This window comes from Manis javanica, chromosome 12 (assembly GCF_040802235.1).
Source record: "Manis javanica isolate MJ-LG chromosome 12, MJ_LKY, whole genome shotgun sequence".
In the NCBI taxonomy this organism is placed as follows: Eukaryota; Metazoa; Chordata; class Mammalia; order Pholidota; family Manidae; genus Manis; species Manis javanica.
The window spans coordinates 28,896,777-28,919,875 of NC_133167.1; the positions used below are offsets into that span (position 1 = coordinate 28,896,777).

At 37.4% G+C, this 23,099-nt stretch overlaps 1 protein-coding gene across 10 annotated transcripts in view; it reads right to left on the reverse strand.

The window, feature by feature from the left end:
* The window catches only part of PARD3B (par-3 family cell polarity regulator beta), a 1,156,296-nt gene that overhangs the window by 392,075 nt on the left and 741,122 nt on the right, over positions 1–23,099 (reverse strand). For 9 of the 10 annotated variants that reach the window (XM_037009249.2, XM_073218305.1, XM_037009248.2 and 6 more), the window contains one exon: positions 4,305–4,490. The exons of the other annotated variant lie outside the window; for it this stretch is intronic. In XM_037009249.2, coding sequence (XP_036865144.2) covers positions 4,305–4,490 — 186 coding nt within the window. The remainder of the gene's footprint in view (positions 1–4,304; positions 4,491–23,099) is intronic. 10 annotated transcript variants of the gene reach the window in all.

The following is a 23,099-nucleotide window of genomic DNA, read 5'->3' on the forward strand; positions in this document are numbered from 1 at the left end:
AGTCAGCTTATTCAAATAAAAATTGTCATTCAGAATTAGTATGCCAGATTCCATATGAAATTTTTATTCTTCTTTTGGCATATTAATATTCTACTTCAATTTTTAAAAAATCACTATTCTAGTTAATACATTTTTTGTAAACATAATTCATTTTTTAAGGTGGAAAACTAAGAGAAATAAGTGGTTTAAGTTAGTATAATGGACAGATGTAAAAATGCAGTTTCTCATTTAAAACTCAGTTTTAAAAAGCACAGCAAAAGAGAGCCACTGCTCTCAATTCAAAGCATTTAGCAAATGAGGATGAAAATACTGAAGGTCTTCAAACTGATCATCAAGATGTTATGTGTGCTTCCCTGCAGAAAAGGAAAGGCTAATTTTTATGTGGATTTTGGGAAAGGAGAGTATTTTTCTCAAGGGTTTTTTTTTTTTTTCTAACTGTAACCGGGACCAATATTTCTTTTCATTTAACAGGAGTAACAACAATACATTCACTTTGAATTCCAAACACAAAAGTGAAATTTTAGAAAAGCATCCTCATGAACATCCTAACTTCATTCTACTCAGTTATCAGTTTGTGAGAAGCTAACACGTATACCTACATCGAGTGTATTCTGGTTCTGGAAGCAATTCCATTGTCCTTCAGGAGCACATGCCCAGGAAGAATGATAAGAACGAAAATGAAGCCACAAACACGTGATGCATGCTACTGTTTAAGAATATTAGCATCAGTGCTCCGCCATAGTTGGCTATAACTGTCCATGATCCCTTTGTACATTGAACAGCAGGACTCAAAGTGATGTGAGAGGGGCCACAAGGAACTCCACAGGCTAAAGCAGTCTGAAATGGCAAATGTTACCTAACACGAGCAGGGAAGAGTTTCTGGACTTTACCTCTTGATAAACAGACTAGAATTTAAATATTTTGATCATATTAAGCATTTGAATAATTCTGAAGAGAGAAAAATTTTGTTTGCCCTTAGAGTGAGTGACAGATTTACTTCCAAGAGGGAATCCTAGAGTAGCTGCATGCTCTTATTTTCAAGCAGAGGTGTACATCTTCATTACAAATAATTGAGATTAAGAGATGAAATGATAGAAAGCAGTAGCCTGAGAGGGAAGGTGGGGGGAAAGGAAAAAAAAAAGAGGCCCTTGATAATAGTTACAGCCATTCAGGGGTTTAACATCTGGCAAGAAGTAGCCTATCTTTGTTTATACCTACAGAAACCCCCAGGAGACTACCGCACACAGAAACCACAGGAAGAATTTGGTCATACTTTTCAAAGTAGTTTAGTTTTCAAAAATCCATCTTCTCTAAGGGTGAAAACACCCTGAGAACTAATCAGTGGTAGGAAGGGCCAGGAGAAAAAGACTGGGCTCTTGCAGAAAGATTTTGTTGATTTCAGGTAAAAATCCCATTGCCAGATGCTAAAGGGAATGTTCCCTACGCTTATCTCCCCTCTGCTCCAGGGACATTGCAGTCTGTTACGTCTGTATCTTCTGAACAGAAACAGGAACAAAGTCTCAAAACAATTTTTGTAAAACATAATCCTGAATCACAGAACAGGTGGCAATTTTCTAAGGAGTAACCTTGGATTATTGGGACAGCAGGAGAACAGAAACAAAATTTTATCCTGGTTAATCAGATTTCTGGTGCGCAAAGCTTAGGTCTCTAACCTTTATGCTGCAAAAAGTAAACAAGACAAATGGGTACTAAACATTCACAGTAAGGCTAAATTCATGACTGATGCCTCTTACTGTTTAAGATCAGCTATAAATATGTTGTCCAGAGGTTTTTAATGGTGTGATCGACTGACTCAGCAGACCGGTGTCAGGAAAGAAATTTACATAAATGGAAAGTGAACTCTTTCCACCAGAAACAGGCCTTTTACAAATTGCTTAGGTAAGGAGTTGCTCACTTACACAAACATGGATATACATATTAAACCTGGTCTCCAATATCTGCTTGAGCTTGAAGTTATTGCCCATAAAAAAGCAGAGATGTTTGCTTTTAATTTCTAAAAATTCATTTCAGCTTCAATTTTACTTGGAATAAATTCTGCAAATAGAGCTGCCATTAGGAATAAGCAGAATAGTGTCAAGCTGGTATCCATAAACATGACCAAGACTCATCCTCAAACAAAGTGCATGCTTACACGTCTTGGCTCAGAATGACAAGCATGATTCGAGATGTCTTCAGGGCAACAGCCCCTGGACTGTGGGTCTATGAGTGGATGAGATGAAAGAACCTTCCTGGCAGTGCTGCAGAGCATAGGATCTGCAGTCAGACTGCCTGGGTTCAAATCTCAGTTTATGCAATTCCTGGCTATTTGACCATAGGAGAGGTGGTAACTGTTTTAATCTGCTATTTCCATATGACAAAAATCACATGATCATAATTCAGCATGAATGTAAAGAATAAAATCAGCGAATCCACATCAAATACTTCTCATGGTGTCTAGCGTATTTTAATCAGTAAGGACAATAAATGTTAACTGTTCTTGTTATTACTAATGCTGCCCCCTGCTCTGCTCCTGGTTTTGCATTTCTGAGCTAGACTGGAGGGTTCCATCGGTTAGCTGATCGGTCCCTTTTCTGATACCTTTGTCACAGCCGCACGGGTGGACTGTGGTTTCCCAACCCTTGACCTGAGATTCACCCATATGACTTGCTATGGCCAATGATGAGCGCATCTATGTGTGTGTGTCCATGTGAATGTATTGGGTGCGTGTAACACACACAGTGTGACAGGGTTTGGAGCCCAGAATTTAAGTGGCTTCACCCGCTGCTATTGGCAATGGCACTCTGACATTTCAGAGCATGAGAAGAGCATGCTCCAGCTAGGCTGCTGGTCCAAGGAATCTGTCAAAAACGTGAGGCACACCCAGACCTGTAGACCTGTGGTGTGATAGAGACACACCTGCCTGAATCAGGGCCCCTTTAGTGTCCTGCGGAAACATGAGAGAAATAAAGGCTTACTGATATATCTTACTGAAATTGTGTTATTACATATTATGCAACAAAAGTTAACTGATCCAAGGAGTGCATTAGAGTCGTCTATCCATAATGCATTTCTTATTTCTCAAGGAAAAAGACATTAGCTCAGTGTCTAGGTTGGAAACAACAGTGGATGTAAGGGCCAGTGGTGCTCCTGTAAACTTTACCTAGGCCTTCTCAGCTTCTGTGTGGGAGAGGGCACCCATTATTAATACCAAGATTATTTTAAAATGACTAACATTTATTGAAAATCTATCACAGTCACTTATAAATGTATCATCTCTTTTAGTTCTCATAAGAGCACCAGGAGGTGGGCACTATTAATTTTACTCATTTTACAAAAGAAGAAACTGAGGCATATTGAGGACAGTTAACTTTCATTCACAGAGGCTGAGAGTGGTTAAGGCAGGATTCAAACTCAAGAAGTCTCACTGCATGGCAAGAGATGATGACGGTGAGGGCAGCTGATGATAAGCACAAACATGCTTTCCCTCTGCATGATCACTTACTGCTTTAATTACATTGTAAGTATTAATTTATATGACCCTTAGAACCCTACAAATTAAGAATTATTTATTATCCTCAATCTACAGATGAAAAAATAGGAGCACAGCAGGTCAAATTCCTTGCCCGTATTCCCACCCAGTTAGCCCTGAAGTTGCATGTGCCGGCTGGAGCACATGGTGGTGAAGTTGGATTTGAACCCAGATGATCTAGTTCATCATTATGTTATGTTAATAGCTATGATTACACTCCCCACCTCGATGTGAAAAGGCAGAATCATGTTCTTTCCTTTTGTTCTGGAAAGGAATAAACTTCTGCAAGCTCAAAGGCAAATAGGCCTTCCCAGCAGCATGGTTATCTCAAGAGGACTCAATGTGATAAATGACCTTTAATTTGTACTACAATCACTCTTGGGCTCCACTGAGCTTTCATTCTTGCAATAACAATTTTCTTATTTGCTGCCTCCATGTTGACTTGTTTTTAGTTTTGTTTCTCTGATTGTGTATTTTTAGATTCAACTCTGTCAGGTTGCAAATTCAGAGGAATCTTAATAGAGTAATGAAAAGAATGCAAGAAAGAATATTATCCTGATGGGTTTTTAAAACTGTGTCTAGGAAATGAATTTAACTACTTGACGTATGGAAGCAGACAACTGTTGCCCAAATCTGTTCTCACACACATTTCATGCATCTGGCAGAAGGCCTCTGTGGTGTGAAGCCCTCAGGCGCTCTCTCCATCCAGTCTCCAGGCACACCAGCCACATCCCTAGTGTCTTCACGCTGACGTGCGAACATCATTCCTACCCACCTTAAAAGCAGCACCTCCGTGGATGACAGATTTGATAAAAATCCCCAAATCTGTTCCAGTTTCTCGAGATTTGTTGCCTTTCAAGCTCACGCCAAGACCGGCAGAACCTGAATCATTCAGAGGGATCTCGAAGGTGAGCTGTTCAGTGTTTTCCAGAGAGAGTGCGCAGCAGCCAAGTTCTCCTTTCTGTTGAGAAAGGGCAGGTGAAAAGAGTGAAGGGAAGAAAACAGATCAGTATTTCCACACTTAGATGGCCAAACACAGATGCAATTGGTAAGACAGGATGAATGGCCCTCTCAGTTATCATCTTGCTTCTGGTTGGCAACGGCTGGTCTTCTCTCTCTGCAAAGGCTACTGCCATGTCCATGGAGTGGTGAAGGAGTCTTGGGAATTGTATTTGGTAATGGTCAATAGGGAGGATTGTTTGGCAAGGCAGAGTCATGCCATTTGAAACATCCCGTAAGTATTTGGAAATTCAGCACAATATTCTCAATAATTAAAGAAGCTGGATACTACTTAGGAATCTTACACACCAGGAAAGACCTTAGAGATAATATGATCTTAACACCCTTATTTTGCAGATGAAGAAACAGAGCTTTGGGTAGAAATGTGCTAAAATTTGGGGGAAATATTTGGCTTGTATAATTTAAAACACATTATTTACCATGGGAAGCAATGCTATTGAAAAAAAGACTGTCAATAGGATACAGAGCAATGACAAAAAAGTTGGAGAAATGTAATTTGAAATGGATACCATTGGACATCAAAATAAATAAATTAAATTTCATTTGGTCAAAATGCATGCCTTCATGTTTGTTTCTTTGAGTTTTATAACTTTCGGCAATCAGTGTGAAACCTAAAAAAAACGATAATATTTGTGTCTTCTTTGACAAAATGACACCTAGCCACAAGCATAGCTGTTCTCAAAAAACACAGAGTATGGCAGCAAAGGACACATTTTAGCGTTCGTGTTTCCAAGCAAAAGCATGTAGTTGACCATATTGGGTCCCTGGCATTTTCTAAGGTACGGTAGTGGGAGGAGAAAAGTGCTGTCCCATGACAGTCTTTGTAGGTGTGCCCCTTCTACATCCCTCTCAAGCTAGCAGAAATGTGAAACTCTGAACAGTGTTGAAGTGAGAAATTTGAAAATGAGATAGCCCTGGAAACTATCAACTCACTCTAGGTCAGTAGTTCCTTCCTTTCTATAATTATGTCTGCAGACTCTCATCCTAAGGTCACTTTGAGGGACTCTTATGAAAAACTACTTATTTTAAAAATTACTGGGAATGTCTGAATGTCAGTCACAAAATAACTATAAAATTAGAAGTAGCAAGGAACCCATAATTAAAACAGGATTAAGAGGTCAGATTACAGCCAGATTCACTGACATGGCATTTTCCACTCTTAAAAAAATAGAGAAAACCCACATCTAACTTTAAAGAAATAGTTCCTTCATTTAATTTCATTGTAAATGAAGTTAGCTGTAGAGATCTGACAATAGGTAGTTTCAAAGAAATGAAACTTTATTGCTTAATTTAATAAACCTATTATAGGTTAGCTCTTTTAAGTAATATTATCAAAGAGACAAATCCCATTATTTGATTCAAACTAGCTGCCTTTGTTGCACTGGAATGCTAGAGTTAAATATCAAATGCACATTGTTAGCCTTCATCTTTGTCTTTCAAATGCCCTATTTAGAACCCATAACATTTCATAATCATTTATGTTTCCAGGTCTCTCTGGGATTTGGTTAATTTCAGTCTAATAAAGTTCCACTGAATTAAAGTATAAATTAAAGAACAGCTGTTCTTACTAGAACTTTGTGAACGCCAGTTCAGACACAGACTAGAAAACTCTTCTGGATTTTTAACTACTAGGGACAAAGTGACACAGGACAAGTTTTGCTTGAGTAGTAACTTTAACCACTTTATTCTATAACCAAATCAGTTTTCCTTTGGCAACTGCATTTAATTCTTAAGACTGACAATCAGGATTTGCATTAATACCTTTCATTTAATATATAAGTGGCAGAAACCAAATAGAACTCAGATGATATTGTAGTTATCTTTTCATTTTAAAGTTAAGTCACCTTTTTTAAATCCCTGATATCTGAGAGCCAAAAATTTAATAATAAACAAACTAGTGGCTCACACTAATTGAATGGTTCTGTTCTAAGTACTTTTCACATAACCATATACTTACTCTTCACAATAACCGATGAGGATCATCACACCCATTTTACAGATGAGGAAGCTGAGGCACACAGCAGCTAAGTACACCGTGCTTACAGTCTACTTGTCAGTGTTTGAGCTGTGTGGGGCCCAGATAGTGTGGTTCCTGTGCCAGACTCTCAACTGCTATACTGTGTCTCAGCTTCTGTGAACCACCATGACTTGGCCTAGGCCCAAGAAATTCCAAGACAGATTTCTACAATGACAGTAAGGCACCATGCAATTCCACATTCGCCACCCAACCACAGTTGTGTTTTATATATTTCTAATGTGTACCAGGCTGAAGCCATAATTAGTGGTCTGTAACGAGAGCAAACTTCCCAATGATGAAGGAAGCCATTATGGTAGTTAATGTAGCCATTTCCTCTGTTAGAAATAAATGTCCCTTTACCTAATGTACAAAAAAAATCAATATGCTGAATGCCTTCCTCCAATAATCTTGGTTCAAATAGTCACTTTAAAAATGAAACTCAAGTCTTGCCCGACAGTATTTTGTAGGATAAGGTGGAAAGAGCCAAAAAGCCCTTAGGAAAGCCCCAAATGCAGGACTTCAGTGACAGGATGAGCCTGAAGGCAGTGTGCACATGCAGACCTTGGTCTCTCCCTCACATTTCTTTTTTTCCAGAAAAGAGTCATTTCCACACTATGTTGTGAATATCCCTTACTTTTTCCATGCACAGATATGCAGAGGAAAAAATATCCAGAGGCAAGGCTGGCATAGTAAGAGAAATCTTGTGATTCATTCACTTATTTGTTGTCTTCTCATTACTTCTTATTCTTTGCTACTAGAGGCCATGTCTCTAGAGACAAAGCCCCTGAGGTTCCTAGAGGCAGACTCAGGACAGATACGCAAATGCCCCAAATGTGTATGTCCAGGCCTCATGCCCTAGCAACTGCCTAGCCAGCCTTTCAGGATCTTCAACTTAAGCTTTCTCAACATCAGCCTGCCTGACATTTGGGGCCTGAATTCTCTGTGGGTGGCTGTCCTATGCATTGTACTATGCAGAATCCCTGGCTACTATCTCCTAGATGTTACTAGTATTCCCTTTCCCACTTGATGAAAACCCAAAATGCCTTCAGACATTGTCAAATGTCCCATGCGTCAAAATCACGTCCAGGTGAAAACCAATGCTCTGAGCCAACAACTACCAAGTGGAGTCAAGTTTGAGGCAGCCAAGGTCCAGAGAAGTATTTAGGGCTGCAGCACAGCCTGCTAATATGCCCCGAAGTTCCAGGAAGGGGGTGCCAGCACAGGTACCTACAGTTAAGGTCTCAGGCTCACAGGTTCACTGACTGACCATTTACTGCGTCAGAATGAACTACTGGGGACTTCTGCACTTAATTGGATCTCTGGCTATACAGGAGCTAATTTTCCAGAGGAAGAAATATGATCTTTGTGGGATGAAGAGAGCAGGAAAAGTGATAAATATTGACTTCATTGGCCACATATATAAAATGCTACCTTTTACCTATAAAATCCAGAAGAAAAATGCAGCTTATCAAGGTATGTTTGTTAGGTTATGCTTATTTGTATGCTGTTTTGTTCATTTTATTCATTAAGAATCACAGAATTACATAAAATAGCTATGACTTTTAAAATACATACAATAGTAAGGACTTTTAATCATGTGAGGATATAGCATTAAGCACAAAAGACTGTATACAGTACATTTCAATTATGTAACATATACACTCTTTACACATACTTGGACACCAACCCATTTTCCTACAACCTGCCTGTCCACACTCCTGCCCCATCTGTCTGCACAGAAAAACACTTGGTTATGTACTGGTACTGGAAGATGGACTATCGTTTTCTTCTTTATAATTTTTCTGTGTTTTCCAAACAATTTTTGATCATTGTAAGAAGATAAATGTTCTTAAAAGGAAGTTATGAAGTTTTAAGAACCATTTAATATATTATTATACTGCCGACTAGAGAGATAGTAAATCTCTATGACAACATACACTTTTACATACACATATTTTAATACTATTTACACTATATATAATATATATGGATTATTCTTTAAAACTAAACATATAACATGTATAGATAATCCATAAATACATATATGTGTGTAGAGGGTAGTATTTTTATAGCTCCTCTTAGAGTCCCAGTGACCTCCATGCTGCTAAATCTGATGGTAAATTCTCACCATTCATCTTTCTTAATCTACAGTAGGATTAGACCCTGTTAATCAACCCTACTTCTTGAAATACTTTCTTTTTTTAGTTCCAGGAGGCCACTCTTTCACAGTTTACCTCCCACTTCACTGTCTATTGCTTTTCGATCCCCTTTGATGATTCTTCCTCATCTCTAAATACTAGAGTGTCCTAGGAATCAATCATCTGATCTTTTCTCTACTCTCTCGTCCTCATTTTCTAAGTTACCTCATCTAATTCAATGTTTTTTAAAAAAAGAAATGAAATGCAAAGGTAACTGGTACATAAAATGCTAACTGCCTTATCTTTCCTAATTTTATAAGCCATTTTGATGCTTTCGTCTATCCTTCTCTAGCCTTAACTAAACCTTTCCCCTCTTTCACACAAATTTTACTCAAGTTCTTTTAGCTGCTACTCTGTTATCATCATATACATATTCACCTTCTCCCTTCCATTCAGCTGTTTCTTTTTCTATTTCTCCATTCTCTCATTATTTTCTCTGTATTAAGTACTATTTCTATTCCCAAGCAGAAGGAATAACCTGTCACAACTGGAATTCAGAATGAGATCAGTCCATTCTGGTCTGAGTGACAAGAGTCACTCCTTGCAAATCACAGTCATTCAACAAACTTTCATCATTCATCTACTATGTACTAAACACTGTAGTATGAAATGGCCAGTCTACACTGAATAAAACTGGCAAAAAGCTTATTGCACAACACGGGAGGGTCTTTCTGTTTCATTCACAGCATTATCTAGGGAGGAAAGAAAAGAACTTCAGAATAGGAAAAAAGGAAACAGAGGACTCTGCAGAGTTTGACCTTGTCAGATACACTAACCATTTTTATCAAACAAATATCAAAAGTAATTACTTGGCATGAGGGGAGGAAAGAGAGGCAGGAAGATGTATGACTAGGGAGGCATCCATATTATTAACTTAAGAGTGTTCCAAATGGGGCCATCTCTGGAATCACAAATGTTCTTGTATTATACAGCAGTGCTTAATTCACGCATGCAAGTGGTAATAACCCAGATTTTCAAAGCCTGGGGGAATCCACCAGTCCACAGGGCCAATGTTCAGTTTCCCAGAAGCCCAGGTCAGACCTGACAGCATCCATGCTGAACCTTTTATGGTCTTCATTTCATTAAATGCTGTGCTCTTGGCTCAGCACAAGCTAGCTCTGGATGTCTTTGCCTTGCCTCCCAAATGTGTAATTAGTCTGTGTTGTGAGCAGCTTACTTTATGCAAGAGTTATGTTTCCCATGCAATCATTTTGTCAATTGCCAAAACTCAAACAAAAGGGCTTTAAGGAAAAAGAAATGAATAAAAAAAATTGTATAAAGCAAAAAGCCATACCTGGTGATTCTGCCAGGATATTTTGTAATAAGCTTAAGTACTGTTAAATTTTGCCCAAGTAAATTCTAAGGAATTTAAAGTGATGAAACTTTTGTTATAGCTAAATAAATTTTCACAATAATGAAAGGATAAGACACCTGCAAGACACTTAATTTTTTGAATTTTTTTAAATCTTCTGAAAAAACATGGGTAGCTATTAGAAGCATGAAAGATTTTTGGCCAATTGGATTACATAAAATTCAGAATGTGATTATCACCCTACAGTGAGGATAAGGGTTCATTCCAACAGCTGGGAGGTATTTTATTTTAGATTGCACTTGAGTCAGAAAAGACGATGACAAGAGATGAGCAGGCATGTGCAAAGGTGAATGGTGATCCATGGATGGTGATTTTAATAAATGGTAAAGGACTCCCCCATAATATATAGGTGAAATTAGCAGAACTCTTGGTGATTTACAAATACATCATATCTTAAAACTGCTTGCCATCAGGAGACTATAGGCAAATAACAAAAAAGAATCGGAGAATGTAGAGCAGATAAATTTTTAAAAATCTTCTGAATTATATTACAGGTTACTGAGAACTAACCCTAAGCTTAATATTATATATCATTCATATAGAAAGGACAAATTCAAGTTATTGTTACAGTAAGTAGGAGAAAAGTTTCATAGAACTAAATGTAAGGAACATTGGTATTTACTTTCAAAGGAGGAACACTATTAAATGTAGATTTTTTTATAGTTAGCTCAATAATCAGTATTTTAAATATGTCTTTCATTGACCTGAAGTACATATTGATTCATTTTTAAATAATTTTTAACTAAAGACCTGAATGAAAAAAATATTTAAAAACATTTGTAATTGACACACTTTGTTTTCTGAAATCTATTCCCTGGAAAGGGTGCAGAAGAAGGAAGGTAACCACTGAAAGCAAAAGCTGCTCTCTGACTGAACTTAGGAAAAAAACAATTTTCTTTAGGTAAAAGATTAATCTCGTACCGGAAAACAAATGTCAAAAAATGGCCATTTTTTATTGCCTGCTCAATATAAAAGTACCTTAATGTGATAATAAGTCAGAGATTAAAACTGGCAAAAGTTAAGTGAGTCAGAGTTAATATTCCTGTAGCAACCCTTTTACCCTCCTACTTATGGGTACATTTTTGACAGATCAGCAAATTCAGCAGTTCAGTGACCCTGGCAATGTTTTCCTTTTCAGATAAAGATTAAAGAAATGGATATAATAGTGTCAAGAAAAGTGACGTAAACGAATATATAATTCAGACAGCATGGGCTTTTATAAAACTAGAACCTGCTTTGTTAATATTGAAAAGCAATAGGTCTTTTTGGTTCCAGGTTTATTTCTTCCAGTTAAGAGCAGATTAAAAAACCTGCCGAAAGGTGCTTTATATAGTTTTCAAGGTGCTAATTCAGTGGTTAAAATATGTGATTTTATATAAATATAAGATTCAAGAACAAATAATATGGTGGTAATAATTTAATGATTGGAAAGGAAGCCCAGTGGGCCTGATTCTTAGAGGAGTAGACCCAGCTGAGAAACGAGGTTCTTAGGTGATTGCTTCTAATATTTCTGCCAGGACAAACACTTTGTACACCAGGCTACCTGCACCTAACACCTTTAAAAGACAACACATCTCTCAAGGACAAAAGCTAACCATGAGTAAAAATAACGGGAAGTGAGCACATGGATTATAGTGCCTGCTGCACCAACAGCCTGGTCCACTGCTCAGGGAGGGGGAGGCACTGACTGAACTGGGGGTGCCCTGTAATCCCACAGCAGTCTGTCATAGGCTCTTAGTGCTTCCTAAGGAGATCTGATTCAAGGCTGTGCCTGAGTGGGGGGCTTCAGAAACCAACTAAGGCAACCAAACTGGTTCCTTCTAAGACTTGGTTCACTGTACCATCCAATACATACAGTTACAGTTAGTGCACGTGAGGACAAAAAGTGATAGTTTCTGTGCTGAAAAATTCTTGGAAAAAGTTTCTTTATTCTAGGACATTTCACTGTTATTTAAAAAGTTGATACACATTTCTTATTCAGTGGACCATAGGACACCTCTTTGCCTGAAGCACATTATAAGAGAAGTGTTCCCTATCATATGCTTTGAAGACATGTTGCATTAGAGAACACAGGGAAGGGAAGGCTACAAAGGAATGGAGCAGAGAGCAGAGAAGCCTTGAGAAAGAAATCTTGTAGATCATGAATGAGCTGCTGGAGATGCCACTGAACCTCCTGGGTAAACCTTTGCGGTCTATTATTTCTGCATTGCACTTCGGTGTAGATGCCCTATATCATGATTAGCACCACGAGCAACGAAGTATCAGAGGAGGAACGTATAGGCTCATGCTAGGCTTCAAAAGATGCAGAAAAGCAAATGTATTCTAAAGCTTTCAGAATGATGAAGCCCTTATTCCATAAAGGGGAATAAATGACATAGTTTCCTTATGATAAATCAATTTTTATTTTTATATATTTACCTTTCAGTTTTGAGTTGGGAGATTTCTGTAGATAGTTTAAGGACAATGAATTACAGGATGTTTTCACTGGGATCTTAGGAAGTGGTGTGGTGGCAGAATAAAATCTTAAAGCATTAAAATATCATAATGTTCTACATAACACCTTCCATTCTAAGCATATGTGCTATTATTTAGACACCAGGACTCTTTCAGTAGTGATGACATAGCTTTCTTCTCAACTCAACCTTTATCTAAGGCAGGGATTATGTCTCAGTTACCACCCTTGCACTAGAAGACCTAGGAAATGTTCTTGCACTGTAAGATGCAGGGTCCTATTTATGCTACAATATAGTCACAGATTTATCACAGCCTCAAGAAAGTAAGATTTTTGTGGGGGTAAAGGAGGGGAAGTTTGTTGGTTAAGGCTTGATCAAATGATAAAAATATAACCATTTTGACCCCATCCTTTTCTCTAGTATCTGAGCTACATCAGAATGAGACTCCAGCTGGAAACCAATCTCCTTTAGTGTACTATTAATGATAAATAATCCTAAACTCCAAATAGAGATTGAGAAATCTCAGTGGGTAGCAACCATTTTAAATTCACAGTACATGTTTACTCTTGTAATGAGAATTTTCTTACCATATATATAATATGACCTTTGTAGATAAAAACATATAATTTGCATTTTATCTTAATTAAGTCAATTACTCTGTTAAAATTAATTTTCAGATAAAACTGAGTTTAAAATAAGAAGTCATTTATATTATATAGAGTATGAAAACCCATCAAAATAAAAAATGTAGCTCTATCTTCCTACCTCACTACTACAAACAAATTGAGGAAAGAGAGGAAATCTACGCAGAGTTAATTAATGGGTAAAAGTGAATGAATGTATTAGTCAGATGTCACAAAAATATTGTATAACAAACCATCCCCAAATTGTGATATGAACAATAAAGCATTTATTTATATTTACATATCTGCATGTTGATTGGGGTTGGGCTGATCTAGGCTGGGCTCAAGTGGTCTTGCCTCCAAACTGTGGATTGGGTGCATGTCTGTTCCATGCACCTCTCACCTTCCTTAGACCACTGGATATCTCAAACATGTGTCTCACATGATGAAATCCAGGAATACAAAAATGAAAGAACTTTTAAAGCTTTTGCTCCCAAACATCCACTAACACCTTACTGACAAAATGAATTTGCATGGCCAAGTCCACTGGCTGTGGCTGGAAAAGATCTCTCCATACATCATGGGATCATGACAAGAGTGTGGATATATAATTCTACTATTTGAACATGAATAGGGACCAGTAATCCTATCCAACAACTGGCTCACGCACACACACGCACACACACACACACACACACACACACACACACACACATATCTGACACATGGGAGATATCAAAGGTTAATGACATATCATAGAGTTTATATGTCTCCTAAGGTCATCTTTCATTTCTTTTGGTATTACATATTCTATTTGACAAATACATATATTTGTTATCATCTGGATGTTTGTGTCCCCCCAGAATTCATATGTTGAAATTCTAAACCCCAAGGTGATGGTATTAGGAGCTTGGGCCTTTGGGAGGTAATGACATCATAAGGATTGAATCCTCATAAATGGGCCTTATATTTCTCCTTACAGAGGAAACCTCACAGAGTCCCATAGCCCCTTCCACCATAGAAAGATATAATGAGAAGTCTGTGAGCCAAAAGGGGGTCTTACCCCACCATGCTGTCACCCTGATCTTGGATGTCCAATCTCCAAAACTGTGAGAAATAAATTTATCTTGTTTGTAAACCACCCAATCTGTGGTACTGTTTGTTAAGCAGCCCTAACAGACTAAGACACCATCCTACAGTCTGAACTTCAGAGAGGCTTCTGGGTCTGTGACATTTTCCCAAGGTAAAGGAAATAGACAGCCTAGATCTGGGAAGCTTTCCCCTCCCACATGCCTGCACTGTTCCTGCCTGGTTCTTAAAAGGGATGTTCAGGTGGCCCCAGAACCCTAAGTAACTGGTTTGAGCTACTGAATATGCCTTTCACTTTACATTATTCTTCTTAAGAATTCTTCTTCCAAATGTTCCTCTTCCTTGTATGTATGTATGAACATAAGCATGTATGCATGTATGTGTGTGTGTGTGTGCATGGAATATACATGAAAGCAGGACAAGAGTAAGGGAGCAGTTTCTATGGCCTTAATTCCTGTAAGAACAGTGTGTAATTACAAGAAGTTTAAAAGTCAAGTAAGCTTCGAAGACTAAACAAGGACAATCTCAGAGCAGCTCATGCCTAAGGGAATATTATTACTATTATTTTTTAACTAATCTACAACAGCTCCATTTTTCCTTGCTGGGACACAAAAAAGAACTCTTGTCTAAGCACAGTGAGTGAATGAATCTTTTTTAGTCAAGCATTTTCCTGATGATATAAATCTATAATTTGATGCTATTTAATGAAACCATATGCAAGGGAAAATTTTTATTTCATATGTGTGTATGTATCAAATGCAGAAATTATTTTCACCTCAAAAGAAATTTTACAGTGAAGGTATAATGGAATAAAAGACTCTCTACTTGATATGTCCAAATACTCTGACTTTGTGTTTTAGCATATAAACCACCTCTTCCCTCCTTGATTTTATCAGTGGGAAAACAATCTACCCTCCTTTGACCTTCCATTTTACTTTCTTCTGGCCAGTCTTATGATTCTCATCACTCTCCTTCTATGCTTACAGTTATTTACCAGCATGTCTGTGTTAGCTCCACTATGCCATTGTGATCTCACCAAAGGCAGGAATTATGTTTGATTCAACTTTGAATCCAGTGGGAGGAATACATATTGTTAAGTATTTGTTATAGGATGGCTTCATAAATTGTTTGATTGACATGTCTCTGCCAAAAATGCCCTCCTTGAAATAATGGCTTTAAAAGGAAAAAAAAAGTGATAGTTGTGCCTTGCATCTTATCTATAAAACCATATAAAACTATTTAAATGTTACCAAGAGCTTCTTTTACTTTAGATGGGATTCTCTCTACCTAAAAATCATTCTTTCCTTTCCTTCAACCTAGACAGTCCTTGGCAAACTCTTACCCATCAAAGCCCATTTCAATTGTCACCTGCTCTCAGTAGCTGGGCCCTCATCTGGGTCTCCTTAGCATCCTATGCATAATTTAATTATATCACTGATTACATTATATTATGGTTATTTGCTATGTCATAAATCTTTAAGGACTTCAAGGGAAACAAGGACCATTCCACTTACGTTTACACCATAGCACTTATCCCAGTGCACATCTGAGAACAAGTGAATAGTAAATATTAAAGGAGCACTGCTGACAAATGCTGCTTCATTGAATTCTTCCTTTGTGGTTCAACATGGGCTATATTTTCATTAATATTAACAAACAGTTCAAAAAATGCTAATTAAGTATTGTATGAAGAACTCATAAAACTCAAGACCAAAATAACAACACAATCCAAAAATGGGCAGAGGACCTGAACATATTTTTCCAAAGAAGACATATATGGACAAAAGGCACATGAAAAGATGTCCCACATTGCTTGCTAATCATCAGGAAAATGCAAATCAAAACCACAATGGTGTAACAACTCACACCAGTTAGCATCTTATCCAAAAGAAGAGAAATAACAAGTGTTGGCAAGGATGTGGAGAAAAGGGAATCCTTCTACACTGTTGCTGGGAATGTCAATTGGTGCAGTCACTATGGAAAGCAGTATGGAGGTGGCTCAAAAAACTAAAAATAGAAATACCAAAGAACTCAGTAATTCCATTTCTGGGAATTTACCCGAAGAAAACAAGATCATTGAATCAAAAAGGTAGATGCACTCTTATGTTATTGCTATATTATTTACAGTAGCCAGGATACAGAAGCCACCAAGGTGTTCATCAATAGGTGAATGGATAAAGAAGATGTGGTATATATATACAATGGAATATTATTCAGCCTCCGAAAAGAAACCTTACCATTTGAAACATCATGGATGGACCTAGAGAGATTATGCTAAGTGAAGTAAGCCAGGCAGAGAAAGAAAAATACCGTCTGATTTCACTTATACGTGTAATCAAAAACAAAACAAATGGACAAAAAAGGAGTAGACTCACAGACCCTGAGAAGTAACTGGTGGCTAACATGGGGGGATGGGGTGCAGTGGGTAGGTGAAATAGGTGAAGAGGATAAAGAGGCACAAAATCTCAATCATAATACAAATTTGTCATAGGGATAAAAGTACAGCATAAAGAATTAGTCAACAATATTGTAGTATCTTTCTGTGTTGACAGATAGTAGTAACTACACTATTTGGGCTGAGCATTTAATGATACAGATAACTGTTGAATCACTATGTCGTGTATTGAAACCAATATAATATTGTATATAAACTATACCTCAATCAAAAAACTGCTAATTAAGTTCCAATATTTTTTGATATAGACTATGATGACAGTCACCAGTATCAAATAGAACTTTAGAATTTATTAGGAAATGCATATTAGATGTGTACAGCAACAAAATGATTCCCTTCTCCTTTCTATAATAGTGCTAAGCTTAATCATGACCACTTTGCACCTGAAGCCTATGAAAGGCTGAGCTATGCAAGAAAACAGCTTGCAAATGTTTCTAAGAACTCACATTTATTTTGGCGCATCTGATCACCATATCCGTTCTTGAGTTTTGATATGGGGTGGAGTAAATCTGTCATTCATTTCTACTTTATTATGACAGCTGGTATTATTTGGCAACTACCCTGGTCAAATTAACTCTAAAAAGCCATTTTTTTTTACATTTAAAACGAAGACTGTGTCTATATCCACTCCTACACAACTGGTTGTAAAATTGAAAATTTATTTACTGAGTGAATCCATTTGTTTTAAATAAAAATGAAAAGCAAATAACTAATTTGCTTTGACTTTTTTTTTAAACTAAATCAGACAAGTATTGTATGCAGACACCAAGTAAAAACAATCTTTCTATTATTTGGTATCTCCCCACCTTTGTCCTTTCAAATCCTTTGCACATCAAGCCCAGATAATCCAGAATACTTTTTATACTCTATTTGACCTGAGAGAAGAATCAAAGTCATAATTCAAACATGTTAATGACTGGTAAAAGAGACACCTGACCAATTATTTTCTTGTTAAAGCAGTCCTTGATCCTAGCCTTTGTCTCTGTGGATGTAGAGTTCATCCTATTATTTTAGCCACGTCAAAAGTAGGGCATTGGCTACACAAAAATGCCTGATTTATAAAGGCAGCCATATTTCAGTGATACAGAGCCAGCTGTCTAGTGTTCAATGGGGACTGTATGTTCAGATGCCTCTCCGACTTATTTTTTTTCTATTACGTAGAACAAAAATCCTATCTACTAAAAAAAACATGCTGAGAGACATAACTGAAGGATCAAAAAAATTCTAGAATTATGAGTAAGTGCAAATCATTTACTAATCTGTTCAATTCAATACAATAGGTATATATTGATTTTAACCATCATTCAGCATAACAGTACAATTTGTACTCTCTAGATTTCTAACATCTAACAAAAAATCTGTACTAGTAGAAAATTCAGCTGTGACTTCCTAAGAGACACTAATAATGCTCTAAAAACATTTGAGCAAAACTTCACTTTTTCTTTTAGTGTTGAATTAAGATAATCTCCCACATTCTCTTAAAAAGAAACAGATCTGGGAACTTACAAAAAATGGGCTGATCTTTCCTTTACTTTCTTCACTTTGTAGTCTATGGTAGTTAATGTCTACTCAATATCATACTCAATCATCTGTCTCCCCTGGGACAGCGCTTTCAATTAAGCATTTTATTTCATCCAAGAATGCTTGTTCTCATTGACCACTGTACTTTTTACCTGTGGATTTATGATAATCTAGTGCTCATCTCCTCATAGGCAGAATGGACTTATGAATCCTTATTGTTCTTTTACCAGAAGAGAAGTAAAAAACAAAATTAGCCTGTGTGGAAGCCAGGAAGGAAACCACATGCCTTTCACTACCTGCCCAGTGGCCTTGACCGTTACACCGCCCTGGCCTCTCAATGTGCTGGCTGCCCTTGCCTTGCTGCTGGAGTCTGATAAGATATGCCAACTCCCCTGAGAGCTACTGAGACCTGAGGGTGAGAGTTAACGCCATCTTCAGGTTACATCTTCAAAGGGTTGTGAAGGAAATAAGACATTTACATGCTATCACTAAATTCTGCAAGAAACCCTACAGGTTAAAGAGAAACCTCTGAACTGCTTTCTGAAAGCAAAGGCTGCACTTTTAAAAAGGCAAGCCACTAGCTTGTTTGTAGCTACTTTGCCCTGACTTTCCTTCCAACTAGGGACACATATGATTTGGTTTCTATTTCAGAAGTACACAAATTATAGTGACATGTTATTAACTTAACCACCATGAAAAATTACATACATTTTTTTTATAATCATACTCAGTATGCAGCTGAAGACAAGGCTCGATCTAGTGTAGTTCTTTTATGATACAAGGAATAAAGTCACTGTTACGTATGCCCTCAAACATGAACAAGTTCATCATCTTTGTTTAATATCCTTGCACTCCTAGAGAGCACATAAAATTATCAAGTTAATAATTGCATTAATATTTATTTATATAATTTATTTACAATCTGCTTCATACCAAAGAAGAACTGAGGTGGCTTGCATTAATAACTACATTGAAAATATCTGCCAAGTTTTCAATAAGTTGCTAGTGTTGACACAGTCATATTTTTCCAACAGAAGAATACAGAACCTAAAGATTATTTTATTGCATTAAGGATGTCCAAAACCTTAATGAATAGTGTTTGTAATTCATTCGCTTTTCTTTATGTAGAGTGGAAATAAGCTTTAAATATACTATGACTGCGGCAAACCATAGACAAGGCAATTTTTAGTTCTAAAACAGGTTGCATGCTGCTAAGTTTGTTTGTAAACTTGGTTCTTAAATTTCTTTTCTCAAAAGAAATACTGGTAAATGGTGCCTATGTTAAAACTGGCCAAAGGGTTTGTTTATTTCATGGTTTCTCCAAAACACAAATGGTATGTAATGATTTACATTCTATTGGATTGGCTTCATTTAAGAATGTTCTATGAGAAAATACACTAAAACTTCCAATTTAGGAAAGAAGGAACACATTTCCTGCCAGATGGCTATAGGAGCTAAGTCTGCGGTGGCATCAGGAGATGGGTGGAAGAGCTCCATCTATGCCTACTGACCATTCTGCCACCAAGCACGGCAATGACAGGGGGTTGAAATGGTGGCCATGAGAAAGATACCAGCTGGCAATATGTTACCTCTACATTTACTTAGAAGAAGGCACTCTTTAGGTCAGATACCCCCAAGGCATTCCGAGCTATAGAATAAACAAACACTCAGAGGCAGACTCCTGCTGCCCATTCACATGCACAGGCTTTTCATAATGCAGGCACTATCCGTATTGAGTATCAGGCCAAGATGTGATGCACATGAATTCAGAGAACAGTATTTTGCAGTAAGAAGAGATCTAAGAGTCCAATTAGCCTAATCTCCCCATTTTATAGGTAACTCTTTCCCTTGTTTACTGCTAATCTTTATTCTTTTGGTAATCTTAGCATTTATTAGTTTTATCACTGTCTACCCCATCCAACTCCTACTTTCAGTCCCCAATCCAATTTGTTGGTGTTTACTATAGAAGAGTAAATTTCTACATGGAATGGAAAAAGAAAAGAAAAGCATTAGTCTTTCACCTAGAGGGAGTAGTATCCAGAATAGGGACAGAAATTTGTGTTTAGCAAGAGCTTCGTGGTTAAAAATGTTGCTGAACAACAAAGTAGGGAAAAGGGCATTCTGTATCACTTTTGCATCTCTCAAACTATATCTGCACCAAGGAAGAGTTCAATAAAATTTCGTGAATGGAATTAAGAAAGATAGGATCCAAGAAGTTAAATGACCTTTCTAAACTCAAATTTAGGGTCAGTCCTGGGGCAATAACCCAGATCTTACATCCCTGACCAATACTCACTCACCTATAGAATAGTGTACTCTCCAATTTTCCTAGCTAATGTGAGAGGTTTAACAATATTGGCCCCAGTGAATTAGCCTCTCTGAAATGACTTTGCAGCTCTTCCCATCCGAAGATGGAATCTATCTCCTTCTACCTTAGATCCTGACTGGCCTTCCGACTTGTTTTGACCAAGAGAATCAGGTAGAAATGAGTAATGATGTGCAACTTTCAAGGCTAGATCTTAAAAGCTCTTGCACCTTTGTTTCTGCTGTCCTGAGGACATCACGTAAGGAAGCTGGACTGGCCTTTTGAAGGACGAGAAGATACATGAAGGAGAACCAGGGTGGCCCACCCAATTGTCACCTTTAACTGACAGCCATGTAAAGGAGGCCATCTTGGACCTTCCAGCCTAGCAGATGCTCTAGTTGAATGCAAGCTGCACAGATATGTCCAAACACAGCTGATATGAAGAAGGAAATTATGAACAAAGACCTTATGAAAGAGAGCATAAAATACATCTTAAATTCACATTTGATAGATTTTCTGTATTATCCTGGATATGAATGGTCTTGTTATGGACTTGCAAATTTTGCTCATATGACAGCATTAAGTAGCCAATAATAATACTGTCACTATAACCAAAATGTTCCTTTCCTCCATTCCTTCCTTTTCTTCAGTTTCTCTTCCTGACTTTCACTCACGCTTCTCCATATCCCTGCACGGTTTTTCTCTCCTTGTTTCTTTGACTCTATTTGTGGTTCAGAGTCCAACCTCATAAGTGAAATTTTCATGACTTTAAAGCCCTTACTGACTCTTCTTTTTTGCAACTTCTAGTTCACTATTAACCTCGTAGCTTCTTCCTTAAATTTATGCCGCTATTTCCCTCCCATTAGCTTTCCCCACAGATGATAGATATTATGCCATATGCTTACCTAGTTTCTCTAAAGGCACTCAGCATTGTCTATAAGTTCTTGGACCTCAGGGATCATGTTTTACTCTATCTTAGAATACCAAGCACAGGCATAACATCTAGCACCAATAAATGATCAATAAATATTTGATCAGCTAAACTGGGAATAGTAGCTGTTTAGTAAATATTTGTTGAACAGTTGAGTACTATTATCATCAATGTAGATACAGTAATAGAGGAAAATTGAGGCCCACAAAGGCAATTCTCTTGAAAATCAATCTTTCTTTGAGTTGCATGCAAAAGAAGCACTGGCTTCCGGGGGATGGACTGCCAGAAGGTCACAGTAAGATGTTTTGGTTGTGTGTTTTTTGTGTTTTGCCATTTTGGATTGTTTTGCTTGTTTGTGTCTGTGTGTTTTCCCCTCTGGTGGGAAGTCAAGGGTCTATAGATGAAATACGTAGCTGTTGGGAAGGAGAGAAAGGAGAGAGCGAGCCCTTTCAGGTCAAGGTGAAAGTCTAACTCACCTGCAGGGTGCTAAGGCCTACAAAAGTACCATAAATCAGGAGCAACAGGCTCCAATATTACACAATAACAACTAGCAAGAGGGGGCTTTGTTGTTCACGAGGATGACATTTTTCTCCTTTTTGCTACTATTACCTCCATCTTCATCTTACCACCCAGCATTTTAATGTAATTTAATGCAACATACCATTATCTTCCTCTTCATCACCACCTGGCATTTCAATGTAGATATATAATGTAGAGATAACTATATTCTGTAATTGAGAGAAATCGTACGGAGTGTTATTTGCTTCTAGAAAGACAGGATTACTGGTCAGAAAAATGGTAACAAGAGAGGAAGGAAAAGGAGAGAAAGAGGAAATAGAAGAAAACTGAAACAACATTTCAAGCTGTTCAACAATCCTTCGTTAGGCTCTAAGCCTCTAAGAAATGCAAAGAATTAATTATGGAAAGACTAGGTGATAAAAGTCCTTCATGTAACTCAATAAATGGCCAGGAAACATAATTGAACTCGTTTATAATTGAGTAGCCTGACATGGGGGCAGATTCAAAGAAGGGTAACCTTAAAAAGACCTAACAATATTAAATGTTCTTTTGTCTTTTTAATGTTTGGGATAAAGCATTTTTTTAAAGAGAACTGGTGGGGCTTCATTTAGGCAGCAACAGGAATTGAACAGTGTATGATTTGTATTTGGGCATCTTAATTTAAATAATTATAATATCGTGAATAAAAATGCATCTTAACTCCAATGTTTTATTACATCTGACAAGTTCAGTAAAAGGGCGCCTATCTACTGGTGCATTATGCGTCATACGTTCTGCACACTCATTAAAAATAATGAGAATGTATTTAAAAGTCATTGCCCAGGGAATCTATAGGGATGGGGCCTGGGAAGAGGTAAGTGGCAACAGATTGTTATTTAAGTGTCTATCTCGGTTTGATCAGCCCATAGGAAAGAAAAGGTAGCAAGCTTAAGCTGATATTCTTTAATGATAAAGATCACACATTTTCCTAAGAAAACAGGAAGATGAAACATGTTCAGAACTTTCAGAATTCTAAATATACTTTCAAAAATAAAATGGACTGTAGTGTCAGTTTCACATGTGTGGTA